The sequence below is a fragment of the Falco naumanni genome, chromosome 1 (genome assembly GCF_017639655.2).
Source record: "Falco naumanni isolate bFalNau1 chromosome 1, bFalNau1.pat, whole genome shotgun sequence".
Lineage (NCBI taxonomy): Eukaryota > Metazoa > Chordata > Aves > Falconiformes > Falconidae > Falco > Falco naumanni.
The window spans coordinates 119,986,739-120,003,370 of record NC_054054.1 but is presented as its reverse complement, the minus strand read 5'-3'; the positions used below and the strand labels follow the sequence as shown (position 1 = coordinate 120,003,370).

The 16,632-nt window shown below is 59.5% G+C and overlaps 1 protein-coding gene across 1 annotated transcript; it reads right to left on the bottom strand.

Annotated features, from left to right (window-relative positions):
- Positions 1-257: 257 nt before the first annotated feature.
- Positions 258-14,042, bottom strand: XYLT2 (xylosyltransferase 2). The gene is given in 12 exon segments (XM_040581770.1): positions 258-2,326; positions 2,328-2,353; positions 2,709-3,042; positions 3,554-3,749; positions 3,861-4,123; positions 4,988-5,164; positions 5,577-5,793; positions 5,953-6,033; positions 6,452-6,654; positions 6,983-7,158; positions 7,635-8,106; positions 13,870-14,042. Coding segments are annotated over 12 exon segments (2,577 nt in total). The 5' UTR covers positions 14,005-14,042; the 3' UTR covers positions 258-2,029.
- Positions 14,043-16,632: the final 2,590 nt, after the last annotated feature.

Below are 16,632 nucleotides of genomic sequence, written 5' to 3'. Positions count from 1 at the left end.
CGGCCCGGCAAACCAGCGGGCGGCTCCCGCTGCTCCGCGGGGGAAACGCGGGGCCGGGGGTGACCAGGCTTCCCCCGGCGCGTCCCCACCTCTCACCCTCGCGCCAAGCACCCCCAGAGCTCCGTCCGGAGCTGCACGTCACCCCTGGGGGCACGCACAGCCCCCGCACCCCTCGCCCCAGCCGGGCTCACCCTCCCCGGGCTGGCAGAGCCCCCCCCCCGCCGCCCCTCCCGGCACAAACCCAACACCGTGCAGCGTAGAGAGAGAAAGAGAGATATATTTGCGGTGACGTTGCATATTTAAGACAACTTTACATAATGCTCCCAACACATAGTTTTGGCGTCCTCCCCTGCGGGGTGGGGGCAGGCCCTGCGCACCCCTCTTCCCCTGGAACATCCCACGAGGGAGTGGGCACAGGAGGGGTTGCTGGGTGCCGGGGGTTCCTGCCCTCCCGCACAAAGGTGCCCCCCACCCTCTGTTTTGCAACGTCCCTCTTGCAGCACCAGCATCCTCAAACCAGGGAAAGCGGCAGGTGAGCCCCGCCGGGGGGAGAGGCCTGAGGCCCTGGAGGAAGGCGAGGATGGCACATCTTTGGGGATAGCAAAGCTCGCTGGGCCAAGGCCCCCAGCCAGTGGCTCCTGCTGCCCCCTGCCTCGCAGTCCCCAGCAGCTCCCCTGCCCTGTGCCGGGGGCAGTGCCCCTCCCCAGGCTGCAGGCAAGACACCAAGTATCTTTCCCAGGGTGAAAACCAAACCCAGATTCTCCGTGTGGCACCAGCCTCACAGGAAGGTGCATCACCGGCTGGCCCCAAGCCAGCTCCGCTGTGCCCCTTCCCCAGAGGGTGGGGCAGCTCTTCCCTCGGAGGGGGAAGCAGAAGCTGCGGAGACTGATGGAGCTGGCCAGACCCAGTCTCCCCTCTTTGTTTTTTGGCCAGGGGAGCACAGCAGACCCCGAGAACTTCTGCTGACCCGGGAGAAAAGCAAAAGGCTGGGCCTCGAGGCCGTGGCACAGGGCCACCCTCCGGGCAGGGCCAGTCGCAGCAGGACCTCAGCCCTGAGGGTGGAATTTTGGCAGGGGACCGGGGCGTCTCTTTGCTGAAGTGGAGACAGAGGGGGTGGGGGCTACAGTGGTTTGTTGGACTTGAACCATGAACCCAGCGCTCCCCTGCTCGCTGTCACACAACACGCACCGGCAGCTCCAAGTATTTGGCACAATCCGGCAGCTGCCTCGGGGGGGGGAGCAGCACCCCACAACCCTAGGGCAACCCTGCCCGAGGCCTCAGCAGGAAACGGGGAAATGGGAAACAGCAAAACAATGATGATAATAATAATAAAATATGTAAACAACCCAGCACCCTGTCCTGTAGCACCAGGACACCCAAGAGAACAAGGTATATTACAGTCTGAGGGGAGATGGAGACACAAGGACATCCCGGCCAATGCGGGGTCTTGTCTCTATTGCACTCTGCATCATATATATTTATATATATATATTTATAAAAATACAAACTAAAGGGCTGGGGTGGAGGGGATGAGATGCAAACCCTGGGCCAGCAGCAGCTCCGTACACACTGCAGGCTTTGACCCATTCTGCTTCCACCTGTCCCTCGAGTCCCTTGCCAGCCTTCCCAGGGAGGGGCAGCCAGCAGCATGGGGCCTGATCCTGCACAGATCCAGCCCGGGGCTGGGCAGGGTGCTGAGTTGGTCCAGAGCCTGCCCATCTCCCTCCCTTCCCAAGGCTCCAAGGCCCAGAGTAACAAATGCGCAGCTCTTCCCAGCCACCCACACCACTGCCCCTGCAGCGACAGTGCCCGCACCTGGGGGAGATGGGCAAGACCGACCTCACACCTCCCCCTCTGCCCAAAATACCCCACAGCGGGAGGTTGCCCCTGCCTGGAGGTTCCCGTTCTCTTCCTCAAGTGACTACGGTGCACTTGGCACAGGGTGATGTAGTCCAGAGACACCCCCCCACGCCAGTGGCAGAGGATGCTCCTCGCTCCCAAGGCCGCTGCCCCCCCCCCGCTGCTCCTGCTACCTCAGCCGCCCGTCAGGTTTGACGGGCCCCAGTTCTGATTTGGGGTCCGGGGAGAGGGAGCTCCACGAGGTTTTGCTGCAGGTCTCCAGGGCGGTGCAGGCGGAGGGGCTGCCGACGCAGACATCCGCCACAGACCAGAAGGCGCTGATGGTGCTGTCCGCCCAGTCCTCCAGCGCCTTGCCCGTCAGCTGCGCCTTCTGCACCGCGTCCTCCTCCGCCTCCTCAGAGCGTGGCAGGTTGAGGATCCCCCCCAGGCCCTGGAAGCTCTGCTCCATGTACTCGTTGCGGGGGGGGGCCACCATGCAGCCAGTTGCTGTCATCTGGGCAGGACAGGGAGAGAGAGAGGATCAGCAGCGCAGCAGCATCCCAGCACTCCACTGGTCCTGCTGCCACTCTCCTGGTGGTGCTCAGCACCCCATCCCTTTGCAACCCCAACTCTCCCCCAGCCCAAGGAGTAGGGTGCTGCTGCCAGGTGGATCTGACCTGCAAATGGGCCCTCCACAGCTGCCCAGGGGCATGGTTTGAGGACTCACGGGGGCAACGGGACACCAGCAGGAAGGATGGCTCCTGCCTCGTCATCAGATGCAGCACAGAGAGGCCAGCACCAGGGGAAGCACCTTGGACTGCCCACCAGGAGACCCTCCCATCCAGCCCCAAACTCCACAGCATCCTCACCTTTCCTGAGAGGCTGCTTGCGGTTGAAGGTCTGGGGCACCACCAGGAACTGGCTCTCCCCCAAGGGCTCCCAGAACTGGAGGAGGCGAATGGTCCAGATGCCGGGGCGTAGGGGACGATTGAGAGGGGGTTTGTACTGGGTGAACTCTGCCTCAGCATCCACTGTAATGTCGTAGGAGGTGGCAATGACGTAGGTGGGGTCAATCCACACGACTGTAGCCGTTAGGTTGGGGCCCCGCGACCACTTCTGCATGGCAACTGGCTCGTCAAAAGGTCCCATCAAGCCTCCAAAATTGCGGAAGAGTCTTTCCTTGGGATCCCACTCTGTGCCCACCTGAAGGGACAGAAGACACAAGCAGTGGGAGACTGGGCAGGGAGGCACTATCCGCTCAGGTTCTGCATTTCACCTCCCCAAACCAGGGAAGGCAAAAACTTTGGAGCCCAAACCAATGCACACCCCACCCTCCACGGCTCTCCTACCTGCCTACACACCATGTCAGCACTAATCCAGCTGTGCGATGCCTCCTGAAGCAGCAAGCACTAGGCACCACAGCCTCAGCTCCTCCCCGAAAGACCCCCTTCAGGCCTTTTCTCCACCCTAAAAGACCCCCTTCAGGCCTTTTCCCCACTGATCAGTTCCACGACCCACGGAGAAGCCAAACTCCTGGACAAAGGTTTGATCTCAGATACAACAGTAGCACTGTGTCCCTCTGTCCCGGCAGTGTGCAAGTGGCAGAGAGGAGGAAGGGCAGTACAGTGTGGGAAAGCCAGGAAGCAAACTGGGTATTGTGAAGGAAACTTGTTGAGGGGGCACCGGGGGAAACCAAACCAAAAAAACCATTTACCTCAAGGTTTTGTAAGCGGTTCACCTGCCCTCCGTGACTCGCCAACTTCAGAGCTCCTTGGGGCATCATCCACACCTCCAGGGATTCTGCCTGCCCAGTTGCTGAATTCTGCACTTCCTGCATCACCAGGTAACCCTGGAAACGGTCGTCATAGAAATATAAGTGCACACTGGATGGGAAACCCCGGGGCTCAAATCTGGAGAGAGACACAGACAGAGAGGTTGCACATCTGAGCATCAGCATCCTCCCAGCACAAGATGCAGGCCATCACTCCGAGCCTGGACCAAACCCGCAGCAAATACCCCACCTGCAGAGCTTGTCGTCCTTCGCTGCCAGCACAGACGTGGCTTTGTGGAGTCCCAGCCTGGAGAATGCCGTGTAGAAGGTGAGGGTGACATCACTGAGGCCACTGAGCCCATCAACACGGTCGTAGACATTCTCCCAGTACGCCTTCAGGGCTGGTGTGTTGGGGGGGTAGCTGCCATATAGATGCGTGTCCAGGATCTCCAGCACCTCCTGATTCACTGTTGACTCAAACTTGCGGGCGAAGAAGGTGGGTCTGGAGAGTTGCTGGAAGAGCAGAGGCATTTCAGACAGTGTTGGCTGCAGCCACTCTACCCTCCCGCCTCAGCAGGGCAGCTGGGAGGGAAGCAGACCAGGAAGAAACATGCTGGGACACATCCTGCCCCCCTTGAGGGCACAGGCTAAGGAGCAGCAAACCACAGTCAGCCTCTATGTGGGATCCTCTAAGGCAGGATCAGTGGGAGCATACGGTATGCTTACTGGTGATGCAGATGGGTTCCCATCTCTCCCACTGCCTCCCCCTTTCTGTGCTCAGAAGCAGCCATGTGTCATCTAGCTCCTTTGCCGCAATCTCTGTTCAGATGGGCCGGCACCCTCCAGAGCCGCTGTGGAGCCCTGACGAGGCCTGGCCACATGGCACAGCTTGCAGGATCAGGGCCCTGCACTATATAAGCCCAGGACTGGTGGAAAATCCTGCTAACCTCTCTTTTCAGGGTTGGGTGTGTCACCCCAAACCTCCCTTCTCAGTCTACAGCCCTGTGCACCAGGAGCATTGCAGACTGTTTGTCACAAGGCATTTTGTCCTGCCAAAGACAGGCAAGACAGCACTCCGAAGGGCTTTTACTGAAAAGGTATTTGCCCCAAGTGACAGGTCTGCAGGGAAAATGGGAGAGAAATAGGAAGAGGAGCAGTGTTACAAGCAAAAGCCTGACTTCTGGGCAGGACAGTCAGCATAATCCTGCTGCCTAAGTGCTTACAGACACATCTGTGCTAAGCCCTGGGGAGCCAGCCCTTGCAGGGCTGGGGTGAGGCTCATGGTGGCAGGCACAGCACTGGCGTTGCACCCAGGGGTGCACTGAGAGGAGAGAGACAGGGAGGGGAGAGAGCAGGAGAAAGGAGGATCTTTTTCACCTGTAGCCGCAGGAAGTCCTGAGGTTTGAAGTCATTTGGGGAGCACCCGCACCAGTCGACTATGTGTTTATATTGGCACTTACAGCCCAGCTTCCGGTTCCAGTTGGTCACTCGGAGGTTGTTATCGACCAGTGTCTCGCAGGCGTGACTGTTCTCCAGGACCGTGTGGAAGAAGGACTGTGCATGGTAGAGAAAGTACAGGACACCCAGTGGGGACAGAGGACCGGTGTTTAACAGAGACCCCTGACCCCTCACTCACAGACAGAACTCGATTGCTCATGAACATAACCTACCCCTGCTCCCAGCATCAGGGCAACACCTAAGGGCCCAGGCTGTGTGCCCACACCGGTCCTTATCTGGCCCAGAGGAGTGTCTGGACCTAAAACAAGGTGGGATATAAACATGACCCTTGGCCTGTCTGCTTATTTCTCCCATCTTTCATACCTGGGTCTGGACAAAGGGGAGGCATAAAGCTGCCTGAGGAGAACGAGCAGCCCTTCACAGCTACCCAGGGCAGGGATGAAGCAGGACAGAGATGTTAAGTACAGTGGGAAGAAAATCCAGCCCGTGCCCTGCAGCTAGCACCCACCTCAGCTGGCAGGAGCGTGTAGGTGTAGAACTGGCGCAGCTGGGACACCAGCTGGTCATCAGCATAGACCACGTACTCCACGAAGCTGCGCGTCAGCGAGAACCAGTCAGATCCTCCGTCTACCACGATGCCCTCAGGGATGTGGCGCTCGCCCAGCCGCCACATGTGGGAGTCACACTCATGGAACAAGCGGTCCAGGCCCTGCTTCTTGATAAACCTGGGCACAGGGATGAGGATGAGGGGTTAGGAGCATCAGCCACTATGTTGGGTGCAGCTACATCCAGAACATCCCCCCTGCCCCAACTGTTTCAGTTCTTTTCTGACATCCCTCCTTTTTCTGTTCCTTCAGCTCAGCTCTGCCCCTAGCTGGGATTACCTGGCATTGTCTCGGCCATGAGACTTCAGGAAGTTCTTATCTCGGTATTTGGACAGGAACATCACGAGCTCCTCATTGGTCCTGAGGTGCAAATAAGAAAGCATTAATGACCCCCGGGGTAAAGCAGCGCAGGAAACATTCACAGTGCAAAAGTCATCAGACGCAAGGAGCCTAAAACTGCTTGGTGGGTGCCAACTCAGTCCCTTATCCCATTGCTGGGGAGACACAGATGTGGCCTCTCTGCTGTCTGGTGCCTCACATGCATGCTCCCCTGCAACAGTCAGATTGCAGGAAAAAACAGCCTCCGAGGCACTGGCTGGGTTCCTCTGCAGAGGTGGGACCAGCCAAGCCCTGGAGCATCATCACCAGCACGTGGGTGCAATCTCCAACCCCATCTTCTCTCAGCTCCCTGCTCCTCCCTGCCACTCCCTTCCAAGGCTGCTGCAGCGTCATGCAGCCCAAACACCATCATCCTCCCCTACCCCACCAAGGTACTCACCTCGTGGGGTAGTCAGTGGCACTCAAATTGATGAAGAAGTCCCAGGGCCATTCAGCCAGTTCCAGCAGGTCCTTCATGCTACGCAGGTACATCTTCAGCAGGCTGGCACCTCCCCAAATGGTCACCATGCGCCAGGGTGTCACACGGATGTTGGGGTAGTGTTGCGCCAGCTCCACCGCCTCGCGATGGAGGTAGTTGGAGCGCTGCCAGGGAACACAGCTAATGTTCAGCAGGCAGTTCGTCTTCCCAGGTGCCTGTCCTCCTCGCCACCAGCCCAGGGTGAGCCTTAACAACAGCTTCCACAGGAGGGGAGCAGCAAGACAAAACTGCTCTGGGCAGCGGGGATTGATCCTGCCTCCCTGGGGTTGCAGAAATAGTGGTGGGAGGCTCAAAGCTCCACCAGCAGCAAGGACAAACCCTACCCAGCCATCTCCTCTGCTCACCACCCACCCATGCCCCAGCTCTGCATCCTGTCCCAGTGACCAATCCAGGCACCGTTAGCACCCACCTCCCCTCGCCCCTGCCACATACCTTATCCACATGAATGTAGAAGAAGTGCTGCTGGTGGTACACAGCCTTGATGAGCCGCTTCAGCTGGCGAATGGCCCTGCCGTGCACAACCAGCATGTAGGCGATGCGCACAGGCTTGCTGGGGGGCACCTGCTGCAGTCGGCTCTCATCCCACTGGATGACAGGGCTGACCTTGCCTGTGCGGGGAGAGAGAGGGCTGTCAGCCGCCTGCAGCCCTGGCACCCACCACCTGGAGCTCCTGATAAACCAGGGAGACCTGAGCAAAGTGTGGGACAGCAGGGAAGAGCTCAGCCTCAGGCAAACCCCATCAGCACAGCCCAAACTGGCTGCAGTGCCAGGGCACGGTGGCGCAAGCAGGCCCTTGAATTTAATTGACAGGGCTGCGTTAAGGGGAGCTGTCCTCTGGCCCCTCAGAATAGAAGGTGCAGCTGGGCCTGGCTCTGACCTCCACAGGTTGGGATGAATAGCCCAGCTTAAGGAGGCTGGCACCGCTTTGATTGGATTACAGAGGCAGCAGTAATCTGGGAATCAGTGACAGATTGAGGCCACTTTTTGCCAGGTAGGACAGTTTGGTGACAAAGGTGACCCATATGCCTGGATGGGATATATCCCTGATGCCCAAGACAACCAGGAGCACCCCAGCAGGACTCACCTGAGAGCTGGCAGTGGCGAGGCACAGACTGGGGCATGAGGCTGCCAGCCCGATGCAGACACACCACGTTGGCAATCTCCTGTTGGCATTGCTTGCTGCTGGCCCGGGCCAGCGCCGAGAGGGCATCCTTGCCCGTGATTTCGCACTTGGGGGTGAAGCTGTTCTCGGTGGGCTGGGGAGCCCCCTCCACACTGCCTGTGTCACCCTGCTGGAAAACGGCCAGCTGGGCCTCCCCACGCAGCTCTGTCAGGTTCCTCCGGCTGGAGGAGTCTGGTGCAGATGGTAGCCTCCGTCCCGGTTTGTGTCTCACAGTGACAGCTCTCACCACTTTGGATACCAGTGCCCCAGGGCCATCCAGCCGTCCCCGCCACCGCCCATGCTTCCGGCTGGCACTGCCCCGGCGCCCGGCAGAGCTGTCCGAGTCCTTGGAGCCATCGCTGCTCTCAGGCAACCTGGCTTTTTTCTGCCGCTCCTGTTCCAGTTCCAGGTGGATGCAGAAGAGAGAACAGACAGCATTAACTTGAGCCTGCTTCCCCCCAGCTCTGTCAGCACTCTCCCTGGAGCATCCCTCTTGCCCCCCATTTGCAGAGCCCAGTGCTCTCAGTCCTCACAGAGCTCAGTGCTGCAGGAGCAGCAGGTGCTCCAGGAGCAGCCACTGTGCAGCAAAGGACATTACACCACACAACCGCCGTTTAAAACTCCAAGCTAAGACCCCACAGCACCTCCCGGCATGGTCCTGGTGTACCCCCTCATGGGGACAGCCCCCCATATGCCAGCAACGGACACCTTGATTTGCAGACCCCACCATCACAGCACCCCAGACACACAAGGAGGGTCCTTGCGCTCTGCTGTCAGGCTTGCTGCATGACAAAATGGCCAAGGTTGGTTGTGTCTGCACCAGCCACCCTCCGGGGTCCTGTGTGGGCAGATAAGCACAGGGATGCTCTGGCTGGTGGTGGTGATTTTAACAGGAGGCAAACGGACCAGCTCTTCCCTGCCATAACCACACTACGAGTCCAAGCCCAGCACATTCATCTGGGAGCTGGAGTCCCCCGTGGCTGCAGTCTCTGGGGCTAAAAGCACTGGAGAGGCACTGAACAAGGTCCTGCCTCCTGCCCACACCCCCTTCCCTGGGCCTTGGCTCCCCATGCCGAGCTGAAGCAGGCACCGTGATCACCAGCTTCTCTAGAAACCCCTTTAACAAACCCTCCCACCGAGCCAAGCGGATGTGTAAAGGGAGCAGTTAATTATGCTTCGTTACCTCTGCCAGGCTGGCTGATGAGCAGAAACGAGTCAGCCTTGGGGAAAGCAGAGAGTTGGGAAGTTTGGATGCCTGCAAGAACCATACTCACGGGAAAGAACTTTCCCAGCGAGTGGTGCCCGTGGGGCCGGGGCCATGTGCCCCCAGCACACTGCAGGCACTCCCAGCTGACAGGCAGGCAGGCAGCAAGGCAGCTGCCCGCTCCAGCCAGACCTCCCTGGGCTGTCTCACAACACCCCCCAAACCCTGCCTGCCCAGACTCCATGCCAGGCACTGCAGGAGGCAGCAAGGCACATCAGGGGCTGTTCCTGGGCAGAAGCATCTTCTGAGGATGGGCAGATGCTTCACAAGGACAACAGGACCAAATCAGCCCCCTGCACAAGCCCCACTGTGGGTGGAGCTGCTGGTAAGGTCATGGCCAGAAGAAACCATGCCATGCAAAGGCTGGAAAGCATCTGGCAAGATCTGCCCACTCTGCAGACCCTGAACTACCCATGTTGTGGCACAGCCTGCAAACCATGGCTACCCAGGAAGAGGCCAAGCCATCGCTTAACTTCTGAGGGGCTGGCATCAGCAAGGATCAGTCGAGCCTTCTTCCGCCCAGACAGGCGTCACAGGCGGCCCGAGACAGGCGGCAAACCGTTCATTAGTCACCACGCAGGACCATCTGTTCAAGCGTTATAAACCTATTTTCTCTGCTGAGCATCACAGGAGCGGAGAGTCAGGAGGCGACAAGCAAGGAGCGAGTCTCTTCCGTGGGCTCAGCCCTGTTTCCTGCAGGAAGAGACGCACCAGCCCCGCTCGCACCCTCTGCTCCCCAGCGCACCTGGCTTTGGGGACAGACCCACGCAATGCCCACCCTCCATTACAGTCTGCTCATCCCCCTGGAAGGAGCCCTGTTCCCTGCTCACAAGCATGACCAGCTGCCTTCCCCTGTAGCGAAGTGGGTAGAAGGATCGCCAGCCTTTCCAGAGCTGCCAGCTAACGAACTCAATGGGTTCTAATTACCACACCACAGCAGAGCAATCCCTTCACCCAGCCTGGCAGGGAATGGCTCTGGCCATGTCGCTCTGCTGTATTTAAGACTTGTGTGCAGGACTTCTGGCGAGGCTCCCTGTCCCCCTCCTCCCAACATACACAAATGACTCCAGGCACCAGCCAGAGGCCACTTCTCCCGTCCTGCCTCCCCCAATGTGACACTGCGGTCCCCATAGTGCCATGGAACTGTGGGTCAGGTATCTACCTGCACCCACCCCATCCCAGCACAGATCCAACTGTGCCGACATCTCCAAGCTCTGCCATTGTTGAGGAGCAGAGCTAACAGCATCTGGTGTCCTGCACGATTCCCCCTCTGGCTGACAGACTCTGGTGTCTGTCACATATGAGCACCCATCAGGCAAAACTGGTACCAAAACGTTCCAGTCAGCACACCAATCTGGATGCCTGATTGACAATTGCAGCAGCCAAGCCTTTAACCTCACAATTAAAATGGCTGGAGACAGCCCCCTAAACCCAAGCTCTTTAGGTGGAAAAACAAAAATCAAGAAATCTCAGCAAAGCTGGAAGGTGTTTCGTAGGAAGCTTCTCTGGCAGCTGCAGCACACGGAGGACACCAACACACAGGCCCCAGCGACGTGCTGACTCCTGTCTTGAAGGAGAGAGATAGGAGGTGAAGTGGGGGTAGAGATGGGACTGGGCTAAAACACTTCTCCCAAGCGACAGATCCTCTTCCCCACCCATGAGGACACTTTGCAGTTTGCATTTTCCTGGTGCCAGCTCCACGGGAGTCCAAGCGCCCCAGGAAGCTCATACACTTGCTCAGGAGCTGTCAGTGTCACCGTGATGGAGGCAGAATCGCTTTCGTTCCTCAAGCTCCCACTTTTGTGTGCAGACAGGCTCACGCTGTCTGTGGTGGGGATGCCGTCAGCTAAGGGCTAGGTATCAATGGGAATTTCCTCTCCCATCAGTGAGTCTGGACAGGGATTGTGGTGTTTGATCCCAGTGGAATGAGATAATTTGGCTTCCTGGAGGTAGGAAACTCAGTCTTGACCTGGTGGATGGAGACTGATCCAGGTTCTGCTGGTCTGCATGCCATAAAGCATCTGCTTGGTGAATACAGGGAGCCTGCAGGACCCTGAGACTGGGCTTGGAAAGAGAAGTAACATGATCCAAGCGGCACAGCTTTCTCAAGGAGGGTTGGACTGGTGGCTCTGATGTGGCTCAAGCCTGTCACAGGGCAGCTAGCAGTCAGTGCTGCTGGTGCAAGACGGGTTTACAGCCTGCTCCGGTGAAAGGCAAAGATCCTAAGTCTCTGCTCAGCTCACACCAGGGATGGAGATTGCCAGGGAGGGGAAATTCATCCCTCCCCTATGGAGGAAAAGGAAACCAGCAGGCTTTGAAGAACGAAGCAAGACAGAGAAGGGGGCTGCCAGCAGAGATAAGAGCAGCCCTTTTGGGAAGACCTGGGCAGCGCAGGCAGCTGCCAGCCCAGCACAGGGCTGCAGCACAGCATCCAAGTGCTGCTGATGCCCCAGCTGAAGGCACCAGTCTGGAGTGCTCGCCCAAACCCAGGTGCTCCATGGCATTTGCAAGACTCTCGCCTCCCTTTCTCTCTCCACTGCAAGTCCCAGCCCATTTGTGGTGGGGACAAGCCAGGTTAGAGCTGTGTCCATTAGCAGGAACAAGCCATTTACTCTGGCAATTAAGAGATCCCAAGTTTCCCCAAATCCTTACACGCCTGCAAGGTCAGGCTCTCCTGGGAGGGTTCCTCCAGCTTTACCAGAAATGCCCCAGGGGAACAGTGGCTCCTCCAGGTCTGGCCAAAATCAGAAGCTGCAGTAGGGTGCAGAAGCCAACAGTTTTGCCATTTTATAAGAAATAATGGACTTTTCCCAGCTTGCTAATGTGTTTGGGCTGTTCACAAAGTTCAGGATGGTTCTTGCCTTCCCCGAAGAAGCTTGTCCACTTCCAAGCCCTGGAGTCAGGTGAACCATGCCCTCTCCAGATGAGAGGGCCTATGGCCAAACCTGTCAGCTACCCAGCTCACTTGTGGGAAGAGACATGAGGAAACCAGGCAAGGACCGAGGCAGAACAAGCCAACCCAGGAGGCAGTGCAAGGCAGGAGCAGAAAAAAGTAGACAAGCAGTGCAGGGTGGTGCATAGGGAAGGGGAAGCCAGTACCAGTGAAGTGATTTGATCAAGGTCAGAAAAGGGGAAGGGGCAGCTGGGCATTCCTGGCTGCCAGATCGGTTTGCACCCATGCTCCCAGTGCTTCCAAATTGCAGGCAACTCCATGTCCTCTCTCCTCACTGCATTTACTCTCTGGTTCTGTTTGGCGGTGGGCGTACAGCAGCACACGAGGGTGCTCACAGCCATTCCCAATGGCCCAAGAGGAGGCCTGGGAATTAATCTGCTAAGTGGTCACTTAGAGACTTCCCTCCCTGCAAGGGGCTGCCCAGTTCCCCTTCTCACCTCTTTGCTCTCAGGGAAAACTTCCTAGTCCTGTGAAAAGACCTGCTGACCACAGTACGGGGTTACCCTCCACACCATGAAGGCACTCCATGATGCAGAGGGGAAGCTCTCGTCCCTCCAGGGATTCCCATCGCTCACCTCATGGCCACTGGCTTTGCTCTGCCACAGCTACCACGCTCACCCCACGCCTGCCCCTGCACAGCTCCCAGCTTTCACTGCATGCTGTCCCTGCCAAACCTGGCTTCACCATCATCACATAGGGGCTTGCCGGCAGCCTGCAGAGTCCCTACAGCCCCTACAAGCACAAGGGTCCTGCCCAAGATGAGGGGCTCCAGTGCCACACAGACATTCACCAAAGAAGCCCATACAGGGACTCTCAGCCCTTCCCCAATGCTCCTGGAGAAGCCCAGATGCAGTGGTCCAGGCAGCTCACAACAAATAAATAAATTCTGATAAGCAACCTAGAGGTCAAGAGCTTTGTTTGAAGGTGGTAGCAATGTGTCCTCAATACCTGCTCCATCTCTGACCTTGGGCAAACACCTTTGCCAGCCCATGCCTCAGTTTCCCCACAGATAAAATAAGAGGTGATGCCTTTTGCCTTAGCAGAGCCTTCTGGTACATAGACAACAGAGGAGTGCAAAAGGCCCTCACAGCCTTGCACCTCACAGGGATATCCCTGACCAGACCAGCTAAACAGGAGCTGCCACAAACTTCCTGAGCTGCTGCGTGTGCTCTCCCCAGCTCTCTGAATTCCTTTACGTTTCCATACTTTCTGGCTTGGGCATCACTGACCCCAGTCTCCTGCAATGCCTCTCAGACCACAGCGAAGGACGAGACCCCTGCTCCAGCCTCCCACGGTCCCCACCCCACGCCAGACCCCAACCGACACCCCCTGGGCCACAGGGTGACCTCCTCGGGTGCTGTGACCCCACGCTGCTGCAGCCAGACCCCCACACAGGTGGCAGCCTGCTGCCCACCCCCAGCCACCCCACCTAAGGAGCCTGGGGCCTGTGGGACCCCGCCGGGACCCCCACACCCCCAGGAACGCAGTCCCGGGACAGGGCCTCGCCAGCCCCACACAGACACCCGGGGAGGAGGGGGGCACCCCCTTCGTGTCCCCTCCCAGCCCCAGAGCAAAGGGACACACCACCCCCCCCAGGCACTGAACCCCGAAGGACCCTCACCCCAAGGGCCTCCCACCCCCAAGAGCCCCCTCCCAGCACACACTACCCCCCCGGACCCACCCCCACCCCGGGCCCCCCGCCCACTCCAAGCCCCTCACCGCCTCCCCTGTCCCCCCCCCGCCCTGTCACCCCCCACAGCCCCTGCATCGTCCCCCTACCCCGCTCAGCTCCCCCGGCCCCCTCACGGCCCCCCCCGGCTCCCTCACAGCCCCCCCGACCCCCCCCCGGCTCCCTCACGGCCCCCCCGACCCCCCCCCGGCTCCCTCACAGCCCCCCGGCAGGCCCCGGGCCGCCGGGCCGGCCCCCCCCCGCGGCGCACCTCGGCCGGTCCCTCCTCGTCGAGGCCGGCGGAGCTCCAGAGGACGAGCCCCTGGAGCAGGAGGATGGCGAGGGCCGTAGCCACCGCCAGCCGGTACCGCCGCGCCAGCTTCCGCGCCCGCCCGCCGGCCACCATCGTCACGGCCGCTCCGCCGCGCCAGGGCGGGCTGCACCGCCGCGCGCCTCCCGCGCGCACGCGCCACGGGCAGGGGGCGGGGCCGGGGGCGCGGAGCTGGCGGGGGGGGCGGCCCGGCGGGGACTGCGGGGCGGGAGGGTCGGGGGGAGGGGGTGTGGGGGGGGGGGTGCGCGCGCGCAAGTGTGCACTGGGCTGGGTGTGCAATGCGTGTGCATGTGTGCACTGGGCTGGGTGTGTGGTCATGCATGTGTGCCGTGTGTGCAACGCCTGTGTGTATATGCACTGGGCTCTGTGTGTGGTCATGCATGTGTGTGCAGTGTGTGCAACACCTGTGCATGTGTGCACTGGGCTCTGTGTGCAATGCCTGTGCATGTGTGCACTGGAGCATGCATCTGTGTGTATGTCCCCTGGGCTCGATTTGTGGTCATGCATCTGTGTGCAGTGCTGTGCATGTGTGCACCAGGCTGTGCGTGTGTGTGGTTGTGTGTGTGTGCATGCATGCACTGGGGCGTGTGTATGTGTACAGCATGTGCGTCCCTCTGTGTAAGCACTGGGGTGTGTCTGTGTTCAAGCATGTCTGTGTCGTGTGCAGGCCTGTGTGAGCACTGGGGTGTGCATGTGTGTGTATCTACATGCTAGAGTGTGTGCGGGTGTGTTTGTGTGCATGTGTGCCTCGGTATGCATGCATGCATCAGTGAGTGTGTGCATGCATATGGTTCTGTGTGCATGTGTGTACTGGAATGTATCTGCATGTCTGCAGCAGGGTGTGCATGTGTGCATCGCAGTGCCCGTGTTCATGTAGTCATGTGCAGCAGGGGGTGCGTGTGGTTCTGCATGTGTGCCCTCAGGTGTCCATGTGCTTGTGAGCAGCACAGTGTATATTGCTTCTGCATGTGTGCACCAGGTTCTGCATGTGCGCACTGGGTTGCATGTGTGCTTGTGCATGCTGGGGTACGCATGGGCATGTGTGCACTGCAGTGTGTGCCCGTGTCCATGTGTGGGTGCACACTGGGGTACAGCTATATGTGCACGCCAGGGTGCACACGTATGCATTTACATGCACTGGGACGTGCCTCAGGATGCGTGTGTAAACCTGTGCGGGTGTGCTCTGGGCACTTCTGTGCATGTGTGTGTGAGCACAGGGGCTTGTATAGGAGCACATTCATGTGTGTGCATTGGGGTGTAGGGCTGTGCATGCACTGGTGAGTGCATGTTGGTGTACAGGCACCTGCCTGTGAGCACGTGTGTGTGCACAGGCACATCCCTGTGAGCTGGGGGGCACAGAAGGTGCTGGTGCCCCTCGTGGGGGAGCCTGCTCTGTGCTGGCCATGGGTGCTGGGCTCCCCGGGTCCCTCGCAGCCAGCTGGGGGCTGTACAGGGGGCCCGGTGCCCTCGCCGGGTGCTCACAGCTCCGCTGCTGTCCACACAGTGTGCAAGGGCCTTGCTGACCGTCAGGGAGCCCCCAGCCCCACGGTGCTGCTTGGGGGGCTCTCACCAGCCAGGGGCATCACCAGGCTCCCCCTCTGGCAGAGGAAACTTCCCAGGTGCCTGGGGGTGACACCAAGTTTGCTGCCATCCTAGAGCCACAGGATCGTGGGAGCGAGAGCCGCCAGGGTGGGAAACGCCTGACTGGGGCTGTGGGCATGGCAGGGGCTCTGCACCCCCTGCCCAGCTTGCCTGATGGGAAAATCCAGGACCCCATTCCTGTCAAGCAAGCTGTAATAAAACCTGGAAAGATTCAACCCCCCTTTCAGACCACCCACCCAGTGAGGAGCACGCCGGGGTGGGTGCAGGCCGCAGGAGTGTCCCAGGATGGCACCTGGGACCCCAGGCTGAGCCGTGCTGGTGGCAGACACCAGCCCCTGTGCCGACTTGCTGGGCGGGGGCTGTTTCGGGGGGGAAATAGGAAGCGGTGTCTGGGTGGTGATAGCAGCTCTGGAGAGCTCGGGGACCTCCTGTGAGCTTCCTGGGCTGTTGGTGCCGATGGAGCGATGGAGCGGAGGGAACGCTGCAGCCTCAACTGCCCAGAGGGGTTTTAGGGGAAGAGGTTTAGATAAGAGGGGCTGCGGGAGGGCTCTGTGCCACCTGCTGAGCTCCAGGGCTGCTTCCCCTTGTAGGGGAGCGATTTGGTCCATGCCCGTAAAGGCTGAGAGCCACAGGACCACCTCAGCATCTCCGCACCAGCAGGAAAAGGCTCCCCAGCGCACGGGTGAGACCGACCCCCGTGCAGGTGAGGGATGGGCAGCCTGCCCCGTGCCCTGTTCCAGGGCGGCCTGTGGTCCAGGGCTGGCAGCCAGCACTGGCACGGCTCTGCCTCACACCGCTCCCGCATCGGCGCTTTGACCGGTGCATGAGTGAGCCTGCCATTAAAACCAGCAAAACCCTCATCGTCCCTCCTCTGCTGGCAGAGGTTTGCTCTTCCCTCTGTTATTCCCCAGCTCAAGCTCCCCGCCTGGCAAGGCACAAGAGACAAATCACAGTTTAGTGGCGTTGAGAGACTGTCAAAACCAAGTCAGAGGCACTCCCAGAGCCTACCGCTTCCCAGCTTGCCGGGTAGCCAGAGCAAGTTGGGAAGCAGTTCCACAGCCCTGGGGGTGCAGGAGTCGTGTGTCCCTGCACCAGCTTTTT